General features: G+C 40.8%; 1 protein-coding gene across 2 annotated transcripts in view; it reads right to left on the minus strand.

Annotated features, from left to right (window-relative positions):
* Positions 1-1,584: 1,584 nt before the first annotated feature.
* Positions 1,585-20,873, minus strand: part of EPHA6 (EPH receptor A6) — a 1,141,406-nt gene continuing 1,122,117 nt past the window's right edge. The window contains exons 16-17 of one of the 2 annotated variants that reach the window (XM_040338721.1): positions 13,748-13,897; positions 1,585-6,484 (exon numbers count right to left, since the gene is read on the minus strand). In XM_040338721.1, coding sequence (XP_040194655.1) covers positions 6,370-6,484; positions 13,748-13,897 — 265 coding nt within the window. In that variant the 3' untranslated portion in view covers positions 1,585-6,369. The remainder of the gene's footprint in view (positions 6,485-13,747; positions 13,898-20,873) is intronic. The other variant, XM_040338722.1, reaches the window with a different exon arrangement.

A 20,873-nucleotide genomic window follows, 5' to 3' on the forward strand; every position in this document is an offset into this window, starting at 1 on the left:
CCCTCCCCGGCCGGCGTCTTCATCTTCAGTGTGGGCACCCGGCCGTGACAGCTTTCGGCTTCACGGCCGGGCACCCACTGCGCATGCGCGAGCGCGAGCGGCGCGGCACTGCGCATGCGCGAGCGGCGCGGCCCGGCGCCGCGCCGTGTAATTGGCCAGGAGATCGCCTAGGACCTGTGACGTGTCCTAGGCGATCGCCAACAGCAGCCACTTCCTGAAGGCGACTAAGCTTAGTCGCCTACAGGAAGGAGGAAGTGGGACAGGAAGTCCCACTCGTGCTGAAGCCCCCACTCCCCCCCCAAAAAAATTACATGCCAAATGTGGCATGTAAGGGGGAGAGGAGTGGGTTAAGAGGAAGTTCCAAATTTGGGTGGAACTCCTCTTTAAATGAACATGCACTTTTCAAAGCTATTTTTTTTCTTAGGCCGGCCATACATGGGTTCAATTTTGAAAGAATTTGTTTTGAAAATCTTCTCTGAGGCCCTGTACACATTATCAGTCCATCCGATGAAAACAGACTGAAGGCTGAAGTCTGTTGGTCTGATGGTCTGATGTGCCTACACGCCATCAGTTCAAAATCTGATCGAGTCCAACGTGGTGACGTAAAACACGACGTGCTGAAAAAAACGAAGTTCAATGCTTCCAAGCATGCGTCGACTTGATTCTGAGCATGCGTGGGTTTTGAACCGATGCTTTTGCGTACTAACCATGGGTTTCGACCGATCGGTCAGGCGTCCATCAGTCCGATTTTAAAGCAAGTTCTAAAACCTTGGACTGAAGGACAAAAGTCTGATGGGCCATACACACGGTAGGCTTGGACTGATGAAACTGAGCTTCAGTCCGTTTTCATCAGTTTGGACTGATCGTGTGTACAAGGCCTAAGAATTTAAGTTTGAATCTCGCACCATTTTTGTGCGGCCATCGAATTAGAGTGATTGGGCATGTGAATAAAAAAAAACAAAAAAAAAAGATTTTCTAATCAATGATGGGAGAATCGTGTGCCCATGAGCACAAAGAAAATTCCCAGGAAAGAAAAGAAGATTCACAGGTGAAATTAAAGGCTTGACTGGTCGAATTTCAAAATCAATGGTGGCATCACCTGATCACAAAATGCATACATTTTTGATTTTTTAAAGAAAATTTGTATGGCCTACATTACTTAAGTAATTACACCATCTGTGTTTAGTGTAGTTTAAAGTGAGCATTTCCAGGGGAAAACTATGTAAGTTGCCATTGCTAAATACTTCTACAACTTTCATGTTGATCAAATGGCTTGACTAATGTCTAAGTCACAGCACTTAACATGTATGTGGATCAAGAGATATGACTTTATTCTGGCGTAGTTTGTTGCAGTTTGTTGGCGTAACCTCAGGAGCAATAACTGCTTATGGTTATAAAGCCATGGACAGCCAGATGACTAACACTTTTAGAAGGGTGTCAACAATAGCTACCTACACGTTTCCACCAGTATAGGTTTGTATTTAATTCAAAAAGCATTGACCTGGACTCAGTGTACTAAGTGCTGTCACCATCTGGCTGTATTCGCATAGACTGCTCAGAAGGAAATTTGAAATGACTTTGAACGACCTTCAAGATTACTTTTATTGGGCCTTTCAAAAGCAGCAATTGTGGTATTATGACAGACCCTGTAGAAAGGCACTATATGCCACTGTACATGAGAAAAAAAAGCAAGGTTGTTCTGAGCAAACTCAAGAAAGATGTCTGCCATAATAATACATGAAAATAAAACATGGAGTACTAAAACATTTATATATATATATATATATTTATATATAATCTATTTCCTATTCTCTAGTATACCATGTGCTTTTATATAGTCTCTGGAAAACACAAGAGAGGTAAGTCCTATCTGTGCTGTCCTCAACCAGCTGCTTATAGTACTACCAAAACTCCCATTCTTACAACATTTTTTTTTTTCTGGAAAGTTCTGGAGAGGCATAGATGAAGTAAAAACACTAGAAGACAAAGATTTTTTTCTTTTCTGGTTCTAAACTGTAAAAGTACAAGAATATAGAGTATTGATTATATGGACAATTCAATCCTGGGCCTCAGGAAGTACACTTTGTTATCGAGCTCACTTAATCATACACACAATCTCACTATATCTTTTCACATATCTAGTATTCTGCTGAATTGTGATTTGACGAACATTAGCTGCTTATTTTTTGTAAGTTTATGTACTAAGTGACTGAATCTTAAAGTAAACCTTGGGGTATGAGCACATGATTGTTCTCCATTCCCATCCTGTCATAATTTAATATTAATACGGGAGAACAAAGAAGGAGATTATAAAGAGGAATTGTTCTCCATGCAAAAATGTATCAAGGTTGCAAAAAACAGTGAAGAAAACATAAGAAAAGTGTGCAAAATCTTTTTTTTTCTGGTGTTTTTTCTTATGTTTTCTGAAATCCTTCCATTGCAGGTTTTGTGCGAAGTTGAGTTTTACATGGAGAACAATAGTTCCATATGATGTCCTACTTTGCGCTCTGTCTCGTTTTCTTTTTCCAACCATTTATGACAAAGGGTATGATGGAAAAGAGATGGTCTTTGGGTGGATTTGTGTACATGGTCTTTTATCTATATCTCTGGACTTTTTGTAGACTGGTCTGAAGTGTGAATACATTAAAAGTCAGAAATATATTATATCTAATGGTGGCCAGACAAATTATGATATGATCATTCAATCAATCATTTGATGTAACTAAACTGATCAAATTGAATTAAAATTGTAAACCAAAAATAACATTAAAATTCATTGACTATTCATAAATGTGCCTCGGAACAGAAATAGCCATCTCTATCACGACCAGAGACTGTCATCTTAAAACTGAGAATTGCAGGGGATTGCTCACTAGGAACGATGGCCCTTGGGAACGTAAATATATGGACAATAGAGATATACAATTAGTGGGGGTTCCCCTGATTAATCCATAAGCTCCATAACATTTGCCCATCAGCAATCCTTACTGGTCCTATACGCTACTACCAAATCTTCCGAAGGTCCCTTTGTGAGTTTGTTTTACATATTGGCCTTGAAGCCACTTGAGGATATATCCCTACATTTCCAGCTGTGTTGTTGACCGTGTTTTCCATTTACTTTCTACCTTTTTGATTTTAAAACCATTACGCCATAAGCTCCTGAAGAAGCGTCTCTTGAATACGCACAACATGTCGAGCTGAGTGACCTATGAGTCCTCTATTCTAAGTATACTATAATATATCTGCTATGCAGGTGGTGTGTTATTTCTGTTCCGAGCACAATTATAAATAGTCAATGAATTTTAATGTAATTTGTTTTGTATGTTTTTTGTAATAAATCTTTATTTTTTATACACATCTGTGTTATGCCTATAAAGTCTGCCATCATCTGCCAACTTATCTTATAAAACTCAACTTATAGGAAGTGGCATTGTTTTACCTAGTTTTTATATCCACAGCACCACTCTGTGGTGGTGATATGATTTTCAATTATTTACTTGATTGATTTTGACTCTACCAAAAGATGGCTATGGTGGGATATCATTGCTCGCTTGAGCAAATATACATACATGATTGGAGAAGTGATCTAATTTAGATCAATTAAATTATCATTTTTAATAGATTGTTTACATTTATACTGTTAGATTGTATTTTCAATCAGTATTTTTAGTTGATAAAAAACTTGTAGATTACTGTGTTCTGCAATAATTAATATTTAAGTAGATAAGAGGACACTTGTTTGAAACTGTGCGCATCCAAATTAATCACACATCGCTATAAGTATGGCCACCTTAAACTTTAAACACTATTGGCCCTGTGTATTACTAGTGTCTAAGATTAAAGTTGCTGATAGCAACGAGATATTTATGTTTACTTGCTAACACATAGTAAAAGAATGGCTGACAGCTGAGATAGATTGCTTAAAATGGGCAGCAGTCACATTCATGCTTATGTTTATAGCAAATAACACTACCAAAGTTCAGTAACACAAAGCTACCAATCAGTGGTCTACTTTAATTACTGTAACAGTTCGGAAAAGGTGGATTGTAAAACCAGATTGGTCGCAATGGTTTACTGTACTTTGTGAATTACCAGTGTTCACTGCCTTATTGAAGAAGGATAATTACACTGGTCTACAAATTTTGGAAATCTATCGATCTCTGAGATAAAATGTGCTAATTCATACACATTTTGATTAGATGAATTAGACAACAGGTGATAAAGGTGCTGTTGGTTAAAGTTTTCAAGATATTTCACAATAAACATTTATACACAGGTGAGTATATTTGCCTACAAGGGAGGGAGGTGTCTGATGATCGTGATGCCTCATACCTTCTTGACAAAGTACGGTAGAACAATGAAAATGGTACCACATGGAAGTGTATGAATTTATCTTCACTTTGAGACTAACTGTAGTTTACTTTTATTGCAAGGTACATTTGTCTTGGTCAGATCAACGCATCATACAGTTACATTTGGTGGCTTGTGAAAGTGTCATTGCCTAACATTTCCTAGGAACAGTTGGGTGATACTTCGCAGATAACTTCTAATACATTTGTGGCGAGGTTCCATTTGCATCTCAAAAATAAAGTATGATGGCATACCACCTATATTATGGAGGCAAAATAGGGGATCAGGTCAACAGTTGGACCCCTCATTATTGTTGCATTACATGTGCAACTTATCTGTGTCATTGGCTAAACAAGAAGAAAAAGTCCATGCCTTTTGCAGCCCCAATGATGTTAAGGGAATTTGACATGAAAAAACAATGAATGAATGGAAAGTTATGTTATTGGTATCAATAAAAAGATACATTTATAATGAAAAGTGTGGCACCATTTTCATTGCTACATCACATTTTACAAAAAAGTTATGGAGCATAATCACACATCCCCCTCGTAATTTTGAATTATTTTGATGCAATTTTGACCTGAAGCTGTGTCTTGGAAACTGGAGCCAATTAATATTCAGGACTTCATTTTCCTTTATTAGTGACCCGATTTTGGTAAAATTTAGCTACTTTAATTTCCAAGGCTTTCTCCTTGTGGACCATGTTATTTTAGAATTTCTTATACATGAGGATCCCACAAATATCATGAATTTAAACCAGAGTCACAAAGCAATTTTAAATTGTTACGGTAATTTGCAATTAGAAAACAAATAAAAAATGGGCTTTTTATGGTGTTAACTATACAATACAGTGTGACAAAGATCAATTGCACAGAGGCACAATGCTGCGATTTGTTCAGATAGCTAGGGCTTCACTTTAATGTAGAGGTTGCCCTATAAGAAGCCTATTGCTTCACTAAAAGAGAATCTGTCACTTCGGCTATTTGGGGAACTAAAGTTGGAGAACTCAGAAAATATTTGGCTTTCCTGGGTATGAAGGAACATGTGACCTCTTTCTTTTTCCCAGGGTGAAGTGTTCAGGTCTGAATGTCCAATCACCAGACATGAACAGTGTCATGTAAAAGAGGGGAGGAGATCATTAACCCTGTGTAAGATTTCATACTGACCAACACAAACTTTGCGCAGTGTTAGGATTCCCAGTTCTGAGGAAGAACAGAGTGGTGGTAATGCAGGAAAGGTATCACTTGGTAGCACAGGGCTTTTCTTACAGGAAAACGTGTTGGCCTTTATCGGCAAAGTGACAGAGTCTCATTATTAATCAATCATAGGTTTTCTAGAATTAATCTATGACATTTCCTACTGAAACCTGGGAATTCAAAATTGTCTGTGTCCTTTAGACTTTATATTAAACAGAGTGTATTATCGATTATGAAAACTGAAAACTTTGTGATTTAGTAGTGTACCTTCCAGGATTTCACAAAACTTGATCTCTAACAAAGAGCAGCATTGGAAGTTATGAACAAAATGGCTGCCTCTAATGTAAATCACAGGTACACTTTAATCTCTAAATCCAATGTTCACTGAAAATAGTTGCTATTTTCTTATTTTTTAAAACCAATATGTTATAATAATAGTTACAATATTTCAAAAACAGGTCTGCAGCCACTTAAACTGTTTCCATTTAGTTTTGCTACACCAGATGAAAGCTAAACTTGGCCAAAACTGCTACAGAGTTCATGAACCAATGGAAGAGGTTGTCACACAACGCCGCACACCCATGCCGCAACACTCATAAGATGTGAGAAGTCTTGCTGTGGGGCCCAGGATTCTACTTGTCAGTAACTTGAAGACATATCTATGTAAAGTGTTCAAAAACTTCAGTCTAGAAGTGTAAGGATCTCTTTCTCTTTTTCTCTTAAGAAGAGTTCCAAAGTCTAGAGAGGGAGAATCCAATATGAGGAGTAAGAATATCTTCTGGTAAAGAAATACTGAGGCACAAAACAGTTGCTTCTACTACTTTCATACATGAAATCCTTTTTCTTGTAAATGCATTATCTGTAATCGTAAAGTCTGTACACTGCTCACTATTCTTCTCTGGTGTCCAATGAGCGTTACTCCGATTCTTCTGATGTCACTGTTTGAATAAACAAAAAATTAAAAATGATGTAACACATGAAACAGGTAAATGTTGTAGACAAAGAGGGTTATTTATAAAAAATGGAGAGTGCAAAATCTGGTGCAACTATGCATAGTAACTAATCAGCTTCCAGGTTTTATTGTCAAAACGTAATTGAGTTAGAAACTGATTGGTTACTATGCACAGCTGCACCAGATTCTGAGTGCTGACAATAGAGATGAGGGAAGAACATCCATTCCTTGATCATCTCTATGGTGTATGAAATCAGAAGAGACCAGGACTTTGTCACTTCCGTTTTGGCTGTTGGCTTTCGACTGTTTACGTTACTGGCTAGTAAAGCATCCGATCAAACCAATCTCGGTTTGGTCGGCTGCTTCGGAGGGCAGAGGAAAGATCTTTTGTCTATTAGACCCCAGATCTCTCAGTAAAGAATACCTTTCACTGCCTATGCTATCATAAGGGATGTTGTTCATAGCAATTAGACATGTGCATTCGTTTTCGTCCGAATGCATTTTCGTCCGAATTTCAGGTATTTTCGTTATCGTTTTAACAAACGATAACGAAAGCACAGAAAACGAAAACCGAAAGATCCGACATAAAAAATGCTTTATTTTCGTTTTCGTTGTGGTCGAATGTGCCTAACCTTAACTATTAGTCCAATATTGTTCTACATAGAGAGAAAAGATTCGACATAGAGAGAAAAGATTCGACATAGAGAGACATGAAGAGTCTATTTATTTTTTTATAAAGATTCTATCAAATCTTTTTTATTTTTTTTAGAACATTCGACAGACACCAAAAGCCTTCAATGACAGATTCAACATAGAGAGACATGAAGATTCGACATAGAGAGACATGAAGATTCGACATAGAGAGACATGAAGATTCGACATAGAGAGACATGAAGAGTAACATTTTTTTTTTTTTTTAAAGATTCTATCAAATCTTTTTTTTTTTTTTTTTTAGAACATTCGACAGACACCAAAAGCCTTCAATGACAGATTCGACATAGAGAGACATGAAGATTCGACATAGAGAGACATGAAGAGTCTAATTTTTTTTTAATTTTTTTTTAAAGATTCTGTCGAATCTTTTTTTTTTTTTTAGAACATTCGACAGACACCAAAAGCCTTCAATGACAGATTCGACATAGAGAGACATGAAGATTTGACATAGAGAGACATGAAGAGTTGAATTTTTTTTTAAAGATTCTGTCGAATCTTTTTTTTTTTTTTTAGAACATTCGACAGACACCATAAGCCTTCAATGAAAGATTCAACCATAATTTGGATTTTCGGACGAATGCATTTTTTTAACGAAAAACGAAATAAATAAAAACGAATTTCGGGAGTAACTAAATAAATTTATTTTTTGGACGAAAACAAAATTACGAAACTAAATATTTCAGTGTGCACATGTCTAAATTAGCAATAGTGATAGAAATAAACTTAAATAATACAAATATTGTACCATGCTCCTGTTCCCTTTATGCTCGCAAATGCGATAGCAAACATCTGGCATGCATATGTAAACGGTGATCATACCACACATGTGGGGTTTTGCTGTGAAGGTCAGAGTGAGTGCAATAATTCTACTACCAGACCTGTTTAACTGGTAACCTGTAAAGCCTTTTAAAGGGTCGCCTATGGATCATTTTATGTACCATAATTTGTTGCCATTCCATGGGTGTTCTCCATTTTAAAGCATAACATGTTAGGTATCTATTTACTGGGTGCAATATCATCTTTTATAATTTATCAAAAAATTTGGTATTATATTGTGCCTGTGTGCACTGAAATTCATTGAAATAAATGTTTTCGTAAAAACCTTCTTTTAAAAAATGGGTGCTCAAATATCACGTAAAATTCGAGCAAAAATTTTTTTTTTAACATGTATGTGTGAAAATCTCAGAATTGGCCTGGGCAGCAAGTGGTTAATATGTTATGTGTTGCCTTACAGGGTACTGCGAAAAGGTCCTGCATGTTATATGTCTATGAACCTTATTTTTTATCTAAGTCCTGTTTTGTATCTGGTACAGGTAGTAAGTTGGTCACATGCAACTGAACATCTGTTCAGTAATGTTGAAATGTTTCACCACTCATCGAGGTAGATTTGTTCAAAACACAAACCTAAGCCTTTAGTGGGGAACTCATGGATTCCTTTACAGGAAATGATGTGGAAGGGGCTTAGTTAAAGTGATACTAAAGTCTTGTTGTTTTAAAAAAAAATAACAAACATGTATACTTACCTGCTCTATGCAGTGGTTTTGCACAGAGAAGCCCAGATCCTCCTCTTCTCGGGTCCCTCTTCGGCGCTCCTGGCCCCTCCCTCCTGTTCAGTGCCCCTGCAGCAAGCAGCTTGCTATGGGGGCACCTGAGCGGCAGAACCCTGTGTCCATTCAGCCACTGTCCACCCTGCCCCCCTTCTCTTCTCCTTGGCTCACTGAATTTGATTGACAGCAGTGGGAGCCAATGATGCTCCGCTGCTGTCTTAGCCAATGAAGAGGGAGAATCCCGGACAGCCGAGTCTCGCATGCAACATCGCTGGATCAAGATGGGGCTTAGGTAAGTATTAGGGGGCTGAGGGAAGCTGCTGCACACAAAAGGCTTTTTATCTTCATGCATAGAATGTATTAGGATAAAAAATCCTTCTGCCTTTACAACCACTTTAACCATTTCCCTACCGAGTCATTGTAAAATGACGTCGGCGGGAACCCTCCCTCCCTCCGGGTGGACGTCATATGATGTCCTTGCCTTCCCGGGCGGCTAGGGGGCGAGCGCGCGCCCCCGTCGCATTGATTGGTACCCGGTGCGTGTGCCCGGCAGCCACGATGTCTGCCGGGTACCCGCGATTGTCCACAATCACGGCAGGACCATGGATCTGTGTGTGTAAACACACAGATCCATGTCCTGTCAGCGGTGAGGAAACCAATGTGTGTTCCCAGTACAGAGGAACACACATCGTCTACTCCCCTTGTGAGTCCCCTCCCCCCTACAGTTAGAACACACTTTAGGGAACATAGTAATCCCTTCAGCGCCCCCTAGTTTTAACGGTCCCAAAAATGTGTCAAAAGTGTCCGATATTTCCGCCGCAATGTCACGGTCACAATAAAAAATGCAGATCGCCGCCATTACTAGTAAAAAATAAAAATAAATAAAAATGCCATAATTCTATTCCCTATTTTGTAGATGCTAGAACTTTTGCGCAAACCAATCAAATACGCTTATTGCGATTATTTTTTATACCAAAAGTATGTAGAAGAATACGTATCGGCCTAAACTGAGGAAAAATAAATATTAAATCAAAAAGTAAAAGATATTGTGTTTTTTTCAAAATTGACGCTCTTCTTTTGTTTATAGCGCAAAAAAAAAAACCACAGAGGTGATTAAATACCACCAAACGAAAGCTCTATTTGTGGTAAAAAAAAGGGTGTCAATTTTGTTTGGGAGCCACGTCGCACGACCGCGCAATTGTCATTCAAAGTGCGACAGTGCTGAAAACTAAAAATTGGTCTGGGCAGGAAGGGGGTGAAAATGCCCAGTATTGAAGTGGTTAAGTCTTTGATTTTTTTAGCTTATTTTTTCTCTTTATTGTATCAGTGCTTTTAGGTTCTGCATGATTACAGATTGCAGATTGGTAGATCTTCTGACCATACAGCTGCTATAGAATCTTTATCCGCTGACCTGCTCAGCTGTTCTCTTTCACCCAGAGATAAGTTTCCCAATGGGCAGATCTGGTGGGCTGCAGAAGAGCACAAGGCAGGAGCTGTTGTATAGCAGTGCATCTGTGGATTTACCTCACCATCCATGTTATATTTATTTCACTGCAGTCTTTTAGTGGGTGATAGTCATTCAGCGTAAAGCTGAATTAACCTTGGTGGTAAGATATTAGGTTTTTGTTTATATTTGATGTTGCATTTTGGATTGATTTTAGATTACCCCCACAATAAATACTGTAGCCTTGTAAAACCATTTTAATTAATTTCTTTGTGTTGTTTTATTATATACAATTGCATATTACCATTCCTGTGTGCCATCCCATGAGTGCCAAGTTTCCCTTGTGGCTATAAATGTTATTGTATATTGCACACACATATTTAAAGGATGTTACAGAACACGTCCAGTTAAATGTGATTAACCACTACTAGCTACTGTGGGGCAGATCCACGTACAGCGGCACATTATTCCTCCGGGCGTAGCGAATCTAAGATACACTACGCCGCCGTAACTTACTTTTTTTTTTCGAATCCTCAAAGAATCTGCGCCGTAAGTGTATCTTTGGCGGCATAAGGGCGCGCAATTCAAATCGTTGTGATGGGGCGTGTTTTATGTAAATACGTCGTGACCCGACGTAAATGAAATTTTTTTTTAACTGAGCATGCGCCGTCCGTGGGGGTATCCCAGTGCGCATGCTTGAAATTAAACCGGAACAAGCCAATGCTTACGACGGTGACGTCATTCTACACAAATCCCTATTCGTGAATGACTTACGCAAACAACGTAAAAAATTGTACGCAAAATTGTACGCGGGAACGACGGCCATACTTAACATTGAGTACGCCTCATTATAGCAGCTATAACTATACGCCGGAAAAAGCTGAACGCAAACAACGTTAAAAAAAGCGCCGGCCAGACGTACGTTCGTGGATCGCCGTATCTAGCTAATTTGCATACTCGATGCGGAATTCGACGGAAACGCCACCTAGCGGCCGTCGGAAAAATGCACCTACGATCCGACGGCGTACTAAGACGTACGCCTGTCAGATCGAGCCCAGATGCAGTCGTATCTTGTTTTGTAGATACAAAACAAAGATACGACGCGGGCAATTTGAAATTACGTGGCGTATCAATAGATACGCCGGCGTAATTCTTCTGTGGATCTGCCCCTGTATGTCTATATGCTGCAATTTGTTAAAATGCAGATCAATGCACCCAATCAAATCAGTTGTCCAAAAATGAGACAACGGATGAACCCAAGAACACATACAAAGAATGAGCTATGGCTGCTGGACATCTCATTTAAAATACCAACCATAAATGTACACACAAATGATATAATAAAAATGACAAAGGTGTCAAGGTGCTCTAAATAGCCCTCTTGAGCTTCTCAAAAAGTCTAAACCTACATGTTATGTATGACGCTCTGTGTGTTAATTTGTTAGCAATATACAGTATGTGGCATCATAGATAAGAGTTATAAACAATACAAACAAACACAGATTGAATCAGCGTACAAAATCCAGCATTACCATTTAGAATTGTGTATCAATATCCTAATAAAGTACACAATAACAGTCCACTGTTGGTGTATTTTCTTATCACACTGCATAGTGTGTCTAAACACACGTGCTCTCTTCCAATTGAATGTACCAGAAAAATAGTGTTCCACCTCTGTGCTCCACCACCTGTCCCAGCTGCCTCTTACCTCATCTGAAGACCCCTATAAAGGTAAGGTCAGTAAAAGCCTTCTGAGATCACTGGGTATAACCACCGCAGGAGCGCTCCAGAAGATGCTTCACAGATATCCGGATCAGATTATACTGTGCTTCTCACTATTATAGCTTCCAAAACTCAGCCAGGAATAGATCAACTAAAACTATCATAGTTTAGTATGCAAAATCAAAAGAACTGATACGTACTCACAAGGAGGGTGCACTCTCCAATCCAGTGTACTGAATACAGATGCCTATTTACATTCACTTGGATATTGCCCTCTTTGGTTAAAACATCTACACAGCAGAAAGGTTAAAATGTCCGCTTGCTGACTTCCGGGCGTAGTGACGTCATGTGGCTCTGCTCCCCCATTGCGTTTCGTCACGTGGTACAATGACTTCTTTATTTGCCCCTATGAAGAAGTCATTGTACCACATGACGAAATGCGTATCTGTATTCAGTGCACTCTCATTTAGTCCTTTGATTTTACATACTAGACTAAGATAGTTTTATTTGATCTATTCCTGGCTGAGTTTTGGAAGCTATCATAGTGAGAAGCACAGTGTAATCTGACCTGGATATCTGTGAAGCATCTTCTGGAGCACTCCTGCAGTGGTTAAACCCAGTGCTCTTGAAAGGCTTTTACTGACCTTACCTTTATAAGGTTCTGCAGATGAGGCAAAAGGCAGCGGTGGAATACTATTTCTTCTGATACACTCAACTGGAAGAGAGCACGTGTGTGTGGACACAAAATACACCAACAGTGCACTGTCATTTTGCACTTTATTAGGATATTGATACACAACTGTAAATGGGAATGCTGAATATTGTATATTAATGTATAATAGTACCTTGGATTAAGAGCATAATCTGTTCCAGAAGCATGCTTGTAATCCAAAGCACTTGTATATCAAAGCGAGTTTCCCCATAGGAATCAATGGAAACTCAGATAATTGGTTCCACAGTCACTGCTGGTGTATGCAGTACTGTATGTGGCCAGAGGTGCAGAGGCACTCGGAGACGGTCGGAGACAATTGGGAACCGAGTGTCTCTGAGTGTCTCCAAGTGTCACCGAGCGTCACTGGCGCCCCCACACCTCTGGCCACATGCGGTACTGCACACCCCATCCTGTTCGTCCCGTGAGACAAAGCTCGCAAACCAAGTCAGGATTAAAAAAAAAAGCTTGCGAAACGTTTGTATAACGTGTTAAGCCTCGTACACACAACCAAGTTTCTTGCCAAAAACCAGCTGGGTTTTTTTTTTTGCCGAGGAAACCGGTCGTGTGTACACTTTTCGACGAGAAAACTGTCGAGGATCTCGTCAAGCCAAAAAGAGAGCATGTCTTCTTTTTCCTCGACGGGAATGAGGAAATTTGGCTTGCCGAGATCCTCGACAGCCTAACAAGGAACTCGGCGAGCAAAACTATGAGTTTCGCCCGTCAAGTTTCTCGGTCGTGTGTACGAGGCTTTACTCGCTATCCGAGGTTTCACTGTATATATATATATATATATATTTATATAGCCTATTTATTATAGGAGTCTGTCACATTTATTTTTTGTTGTGCTACACTATTGGTTGTTATTTATTGATTAGATGTGGGAACGCATGTCAGTGATAAGCAGCAACAGCACATAAAATAGACAACATTTTTGAATTGATAACATTTTCGGGTTAGCGCAATGTTTTTTGTTTAGTAGAATTATACAGATTGAAACAGACATGACTCCAAAAAGCGCAAAAGCTAAATAAAGAATAAATAGCATTGCTGGTTAATGTAATGGAAACAATTTTTTCCTGAAAAAGTGTCTCTTATTACATAACGACTTACTCAATGCTCATTCTGCAAACTAGGTCCAGCGTTGTGAACCCGGCTGCCATGAAGTTACTGGCATACTGACCCATCTTGATAGAATCTAGCCACTCAGTGACTGTGACAAAAAAGTGATATTCTGCCATTTCCCCTGGTGACTCTGGCAAACTAGAAGAAAAAACAAACAAAAAAAACACATTAAAAGTTTTTCCAATGCAGACGGTTACATACACACATCAGTTCAGATCCTCTAACTGGGGCAACTTGGGGTACTACTCCATCAAAGGGAGCAGTGCAGGTCCTGCTCAATGGTCTTTGCAATTGTTCTCCAGATCTATGATTGGCTGAAAAGGTTTTTCTATACATGGCTTACTTTCAGTTGATGGCTAGATCTGTTTGTTGGGGTAAAATCATCATAATAGTTTAGAGTGTTTGTAAATGGTCTCAGCGTCCTGTTAGGGAGAGAGGAGACCGATCTGTGTCTCTTGTACATAGGGACACAGATCGGTCACCTCCCCCAGTCACCCCCCCTCCCCCCACAGTTAGAACACTATGCAGGGTACACATTTAACCCCTTCTTCACCCCCTAGTGTTAACCCCTTCAATGCCAGTCACATTTATACAGTAATTAGTGCATATGTATAGCACTGATCGCAGTATAAATGTAAATGGTGCCAAAAATGTGTCCGTTGTACCGCCATAATGTCGCAGTCCCAATAAAAATCGCAGATCGCCGCCATTACTAGTAAAAAAAATAAAATAATAATAATTCTGTCCCCTATTTTGTAGGCGCTATTGGGCCAGATTCACAGAGATCTGCGGCGGCGTAACGTATCGTCTTTACGTTACACCGCCGCACGTTTTTAGCGCAAGTGCCTGATTCACCAAGCACTTGTGTGTAAACTTACGGCGGTGTAACGTAAAGCCGTCCATCGCAAGCCCGCCTAATTCAAATGGGGCTTGTACCATTTAAATTAGGCGCGTTCCCGCGCCGAACGTTCTGCGCATGCTCCGTTAGGAAATTTCCCGCCGTGCTTTGCGTGTTTTTTGAACGGCAACGTGCGTAACGTAATTTCGTATTCCCGGACGTCTTACGCAAAAAAAAAGAAAATTGAAATTCGACGCGGGAACGATGGCCATACTTTAACATGGCTGTTCTAAATGTAAGGCATGAAAAAGCAGGCTTAGTTTTGCAACGGGAAAAACCGACTAGCGACGACGTGAGAGATTGCGACGAACGCGCGTATCTTCGTGGATCGCTGTAATCAGCTAATTTGCATACCCGACGCTGGAAAACAACGCAAACTCCACCCAGCGGCCACCGGAGAATTACACCTACGATCCGAAGGCGTACGAAGCCGTACGCCTGTCGGATCTTAGCCAAAAGCCGTCGTATCTTTGTTTGTGAATTACAAATAAAGATACGACGCGGCAAATTTGAAAGTACGCCGGAGTATCAGCAGATACTCCGGCGTACTTTTTCTGTGAATCTGGCCCTATAATTTTTTCACAAACCAGTCGCTTATTGCAAATTTTTTTTTTTTTACCAAAAATATGTAGAAGAATACGTATCGGCCTAGACTGAAATATTTTTTTTTTTTTAATTGGGATATTTATTATAGCAACAAGTAAAAAATATTGAATTTTTTTTCAAAATTGTTCTTTTTTGTTTATAGCGCAAAAAAAAAAAAAAAAAACGCAGAGGTGATCAAATACCACCAAAAGAAAGCTCTACTTGTGGGGAAAAAGGGACGTCAATTTTGTTTGGGGGCCACGTTGCACGACCGCGCAATTGTCAGTTAAAGCGACGCAGTGCTGGAAGCTGAAATTTCACCTGGGCAGTGGGCAGGAGGGGGGTATATGTGCCCAGTAAGCAAGTGGTTAAAGACAGCCCTGTAAATAATAAACAATGGCTTAAAAAGAGGAGAGAAAAGAACAGACAAATAAAAAAAAGATTTTAGACAATTTCTCCCCATCCGGAGCATCTTTGGGAGGCAAATTATTATTGTTTTTTGTTTAACCCACCATGGCTGTTCCTTTTTTGTTGCTGGTAGGCATGGAGACAGAACGATGGGGATAGAGGGATGAGATGATGATATATTAATAGAATGACCCCAATTAATAAGAGAGCTGCTCCAATTTGTGAGAAGAAATTTAGAGTTGCGTCCCGCAGACAGGTGTGATCACCATTTATAATGGACACTGCTCATACCGGAATGGACTGTGTTAGTGTAACAGATAGCTGTAATTACCATGATTAAGAGATCTTTCAGGATAACAGCATGCTGTAAATGAACAAAAAGCCCAGCCACATTATACTACTCCAATGACCAGTTTAGGACTTGAATAAATAACGCTGTTGGTGAACAGAGGGCACGTTAAGCCATTGTGCACCTCGCCTCCTCTTTATCATCAGCTGGCTCCATGCATGTGGATTAATAGCAGCTATAACCGTGAAGGTTGCATTCTTCTATACATTGACTTACTTCTCTGTACATAGGTCATAGTAGTTTGAATTTAATGATCTTGATCCTATGGTCTGCGTTCCACTGCCCTTTAGTTTACACATCATTCATGTTATTAAATGACTGAATCATCAACCCTTCCTTTATACCCAGTCTAACATTAATATATGAGCATGTCATTAGGAGGACAATTAGTTTAACCAAGCTGGACTGTACTGGCTTCACAAGACAAGGCTAATAATGATATGCTTAGGGGAAGATTTACTAAAACTGGTGCACACAGAATCTGGTGCAGTTGTGAATAGTAACCAATTAGCGTCTAGGTTTTATTTTCAAATCTTAACCACTTCATACCCCCATAGTGATATGACGTCCGCAGGAGGGATCTCCCGCCTTGGGCAGGCGTCATATGACGTCCTCATCTTCCCGGCCATCTAGGGAGCACACGCGTGCCTCCGCCACTAAGGATCTGTGTGTTTACACACACAGGTCCACGGTCCTGCTCTGTTATCCGTCAATCGCAGGTGCCTGACAGACATCGCGGCCCCTGGGCACGTGCACCGGCTCCTGAGCGGCCCGGCGGCACACGCGCCTCTCAGGAGCCGGTGCACGTGCCCGGGGGCCGCGATTGCCGGATAACAGAGCAGGACCGTGGACCTGTGTGTGTACACACATAGATCCTTGTCCTGTCAGGTGAGAGGAGACCGATGGTGTGTTCCTAGTACAGAGGAACACCGATCGGTCTCCTCCCCTTGTGAGTCCCCTCCCCCTACAGTTAGAACCACTCCCTAGGTAACACTATTAACCCCTTGATCGCCCCCTAGTGTTAACCCCTTCCCTGCCAGTGACATGTACACAATAATCAGTGCATTTTTATAGCACTGATCACTGTATAAATGTGAATAGTCCCAAAAATGTGTCAGGTGTCCAAATGTCCATTGCAATGTCACAGTCACGATAACAATTAAAATGAAAAATCTTTTCACCTTAATGCATCCTATGTTTTAAGGTGAAAAATCACCTGATGATTACCATTCCCCCCAGCCCCCCGTTCTACTTACCTGAGCCCTGGAAAGTCCTGGGCTTCTCGGCTCTTCATTGGATAGATTGATAGCAGCACAGCCATTGGCTTGCACTGCTGTCAATCAAATTCAATGACGTGGGTGCTGGGCTGAGTCCTGCATTCGGTGGCTATGGACGCCGAATGCTGGACTCGGGAGTGCGCCTGCAAGGTAACCCCCTTGGGAGAGCGCTCCCCAGAGGGGGTTATCTGAGGTGGGGAGGAGCCAAGAGAGCTGCAGTGGGACCCCAGAAAACGCTGTTCTTGGCCACTCTGTGCCAAGCAGGCTGCACAGTGGAGGTAAGTATAACATGTTTGTTATTAAAATAAAATGCAAACCTTTAGTATCACTTTAAATCTCCCCAGCTGGGACATAGAAAGCGATAAAAAAAATAACTATCACCTTCCTATTCTATCTATAACAACAAATAATAATAATTGGGCTTTAACCACTTAAGGACCACCGCATGTACATATACGTCCACAATATGGCACGTACAGGCACATGGGCGTATAGGTACGTCCTCGCCTATTAGCGGGTGGGGGGTCCGATCGGGACCCCCCCCGCTACATGCGGAGGTCGGGTCCGCTCGGGGAGCGATCCGGGACCACGGCGCGGCTATTTGTTTATAGCCGCTCCGTCGCGATCGCTCCCCGGAGCTGAAGAACGAGGAGAGCCGTGTGTAAACACGGCTTCCCCGTCCTTCACTATGGCGGCGCATCGATCGCGTCATTCCCTTTATAGGGAAGACACGATCGATGACGTCATTCCTACAGCCACACCCCCAAACAGTTGTAAACACATACTAGGTGCACCCTAACTCCTACAGCGCCACCTGTGGTTAACTCCCAAACTGCAACTGTCATTTTCACAATAAAGAATGCAATTTAAATGCATTTTTTGCTGTGAAAATGACAATGGTCCCAAAAATGTGTCAAAATTGTCCGAAGTGTCCGCCATAATGTCGCAGTCACGAAAAAAATTGCTGATCGCCGCCATTAGTAGTAAAAAAAAAATAAAAAATAAAAATGCAATAAAACTATCCCCTATTTTGTAAACACTATAAATTTTGCGCAAACCAATCGATAAACGCTTATTGCGATTTTTTTTACTAAAAATAGGTAGAAGAATACGTATCGGCCTAAACTGAGGAAAAAAAATGTTTTTATATATGTTTTTGGGGGATATTTATTACAGCAAAAAGTAAAAAATATTGCTTTTTTTTCAAAATTGTCGCTCTATTTTTGTTTATAGCGCAAAAACTAAAAACCGCAGATGTGATCAAATACCACCAAAAGAAAGCTCTATTTGTGGGGAAAAAAGGACGCCAATTTTGTTTGGGAGCCACGTCGCACGACCGCGCAATTGTCTGTTAAAGCGACGCAGTCCCGAACTGTAAAAACACCTTGGGTCTTTAGGCTGCATATTGGTCCGGGGCTTAAGTGGTTAAATACACTATATTAATGTATGCCCACTTAAGTTTTTGTTTTGTGTCTGTCCAGTTTTCTTTTTAATCAACCACACACAATTGTAATACATGACATCAACAAAACAAAATCATACGATTAAGTTAATGCCATTTAAAATTGCATTGAATTACTATTCAGTTGACTTTAAAATAATCTGAACTAGATAAATGAAAGGATCAAAGTGAAAATAACAATTATTTTCTACACCATTGAATACAGTTGAAAAATTTCAGTTTTTCTCAATTGCTTCTTTTCATTCTGAACTGAAAAAAATATTAAAAGAACTTCAAAAGAACTCCACTTATGGAACCTATTTATGGATTTGACTGGAATATTGCTTCATAAACCTCAGGTATAAGAACAAAATAAAGAGCAATCTTTTGATAATTGGGTCACTTATGGTAAACTGTCTACTATAAAGGCTGACGCATCACACGTCTGCTCAAAAATCAAGCAGCCAGGTTGGTTAAGGTAGCTGTACAAAGGTGGCATCATGGTGTGTATGTGACCCCTGCATACCCAGTAAAGCTATACCCAATGTGACTTGAAGCCTTAATTTTGGATGCAAAATGTTGATCACACATACACTATATTGTCAAAAATATTGGGACGCCTGCCTTTACACGCACATGATCTTTAATGGCATCCCAGTCTTAGTCCGTAGGGTGAAATATTGAGTTGGCCACCCTTTGCAGCTATAACAGCTTCAACTCTTCTGGGAAGGCTGTCCACAAGGTTTAGGAGTGTGTCTATGGGAGTGTTTGACCATTCCTCCAGAAGCGCATTTTAGAAGGGGCCATCCCCAAACTGTTTCCACAAAGTTGGGAGCGTGAAATTATCCAAAATTTCTTGGTATGCTGACGCCTTAAGAGTTCCCTTCACTGGAACTAAGGGGCCAAGCCGAACCCCTGAAAAACAAACCCACACCCTAATTCTCCCTCCACCAAATGATTTGGAGCAGTGCATGCAAGCAAGGTCCATAAAGACATGGATGAGCGAGTTTGGGGTGGAGGAACTTGACTGGCCTGCACAGAGTTCTCGCCTCAACCCGATAGAACACCTTTGGGATGAATTTAGAGCAGAGACTGTGAACCAGGCCTTTTCATCCAACATCAGTGCCTGACCTCACAAATGCACTTCTGGCAGAATGGTAAAACACTCTCAAAGAAACACTCCTTAACCTTGTGGAGAGTCTTCCCAGAAGAGTTGAAGCTGTTATAGCTGCAAAGGGGGGGGGGGGGGCAACTAAATATTGAACACTACAGACTAAGACTGGGCGGTCATTAAATTTCACATGCGTGTAAAGGCAGGTGTCCCAATACTTTTGACAACATAGTGTATCAGTTAATTCTATAACCAAGTGAGTTTTTAAGGGCCAGACCTAGCATATCCGATTTGGGGGGTGCTACATATCCAACTGCTAATGTAATCTGACAAAGACAATGAACTAGGTAACATTAGCACACTAGCACACGTGCACAGACTTTTTCTGTCTCTCCAAAGTTGAGCCCCTCAGTTTTTCATCCTTTCTAAAATCGAGGCCCCTGTTTTCTTTCCCCCTAAAGCCCCCCCCCCCTAATTTATTTTCTCTCCAAAGTCTAACCCCCCCACCATGTTTTTTTGATGCTCCAAAGTCCAGCCCCCTCCCTTCTTATTTTTTGCTCTCTCCAAAATGTAGCTTGGAATGACCCCAGACCTGCCCATTTCCTCCTCTTGCATCCCTCTATGTCACCATGTGATGGACACTGCTGGTTCTTGGCATGCATAGCAGATACTGGCACTGCTGACAGGACATTTAGCGTAACCCCTCCTCCCTGAACTGCCAAAACCCGATGAGTGAAGCAGCATTCCACAATTAATGGGGAGTCTGAACCGGAAACTATAGTGCAGCTGCAGCAGCCAGCTTTGTGCTGGGGCTCTGGAGAAGTGTGCCATGCCAGTTGTTCATGGGAGGACTTGTGGGAGACCTGTGTGGCATTGCAGGGAGGAGGTGCTTGGTTCGTTGAGCACAGTGGGCCAGATTCACATAGAACTGCGGCGGCGTAACGTATCGTAGATACGTTACACCGCCGCAAGTTTTCATCGCAAGCACTTGCATGAAAACTTACGCTGGCGGCCTCCGGCGTAAGCCTGCGTAATTCAAAGGGGC

This window comes from Rana temporaria, chromosome 2 (genome assembly GCF_905171775.1).
Source record: "Rana temporaria chromosome 2, aRanTem1.1, whole genome shotgun sequence".
NCBI classification, from domain to species: domain Eukaryota; kingdom Metazoa; phylum Chordata; class Amphibia; order Anura; family Ranidae; genus Rana; species Rana temporaria.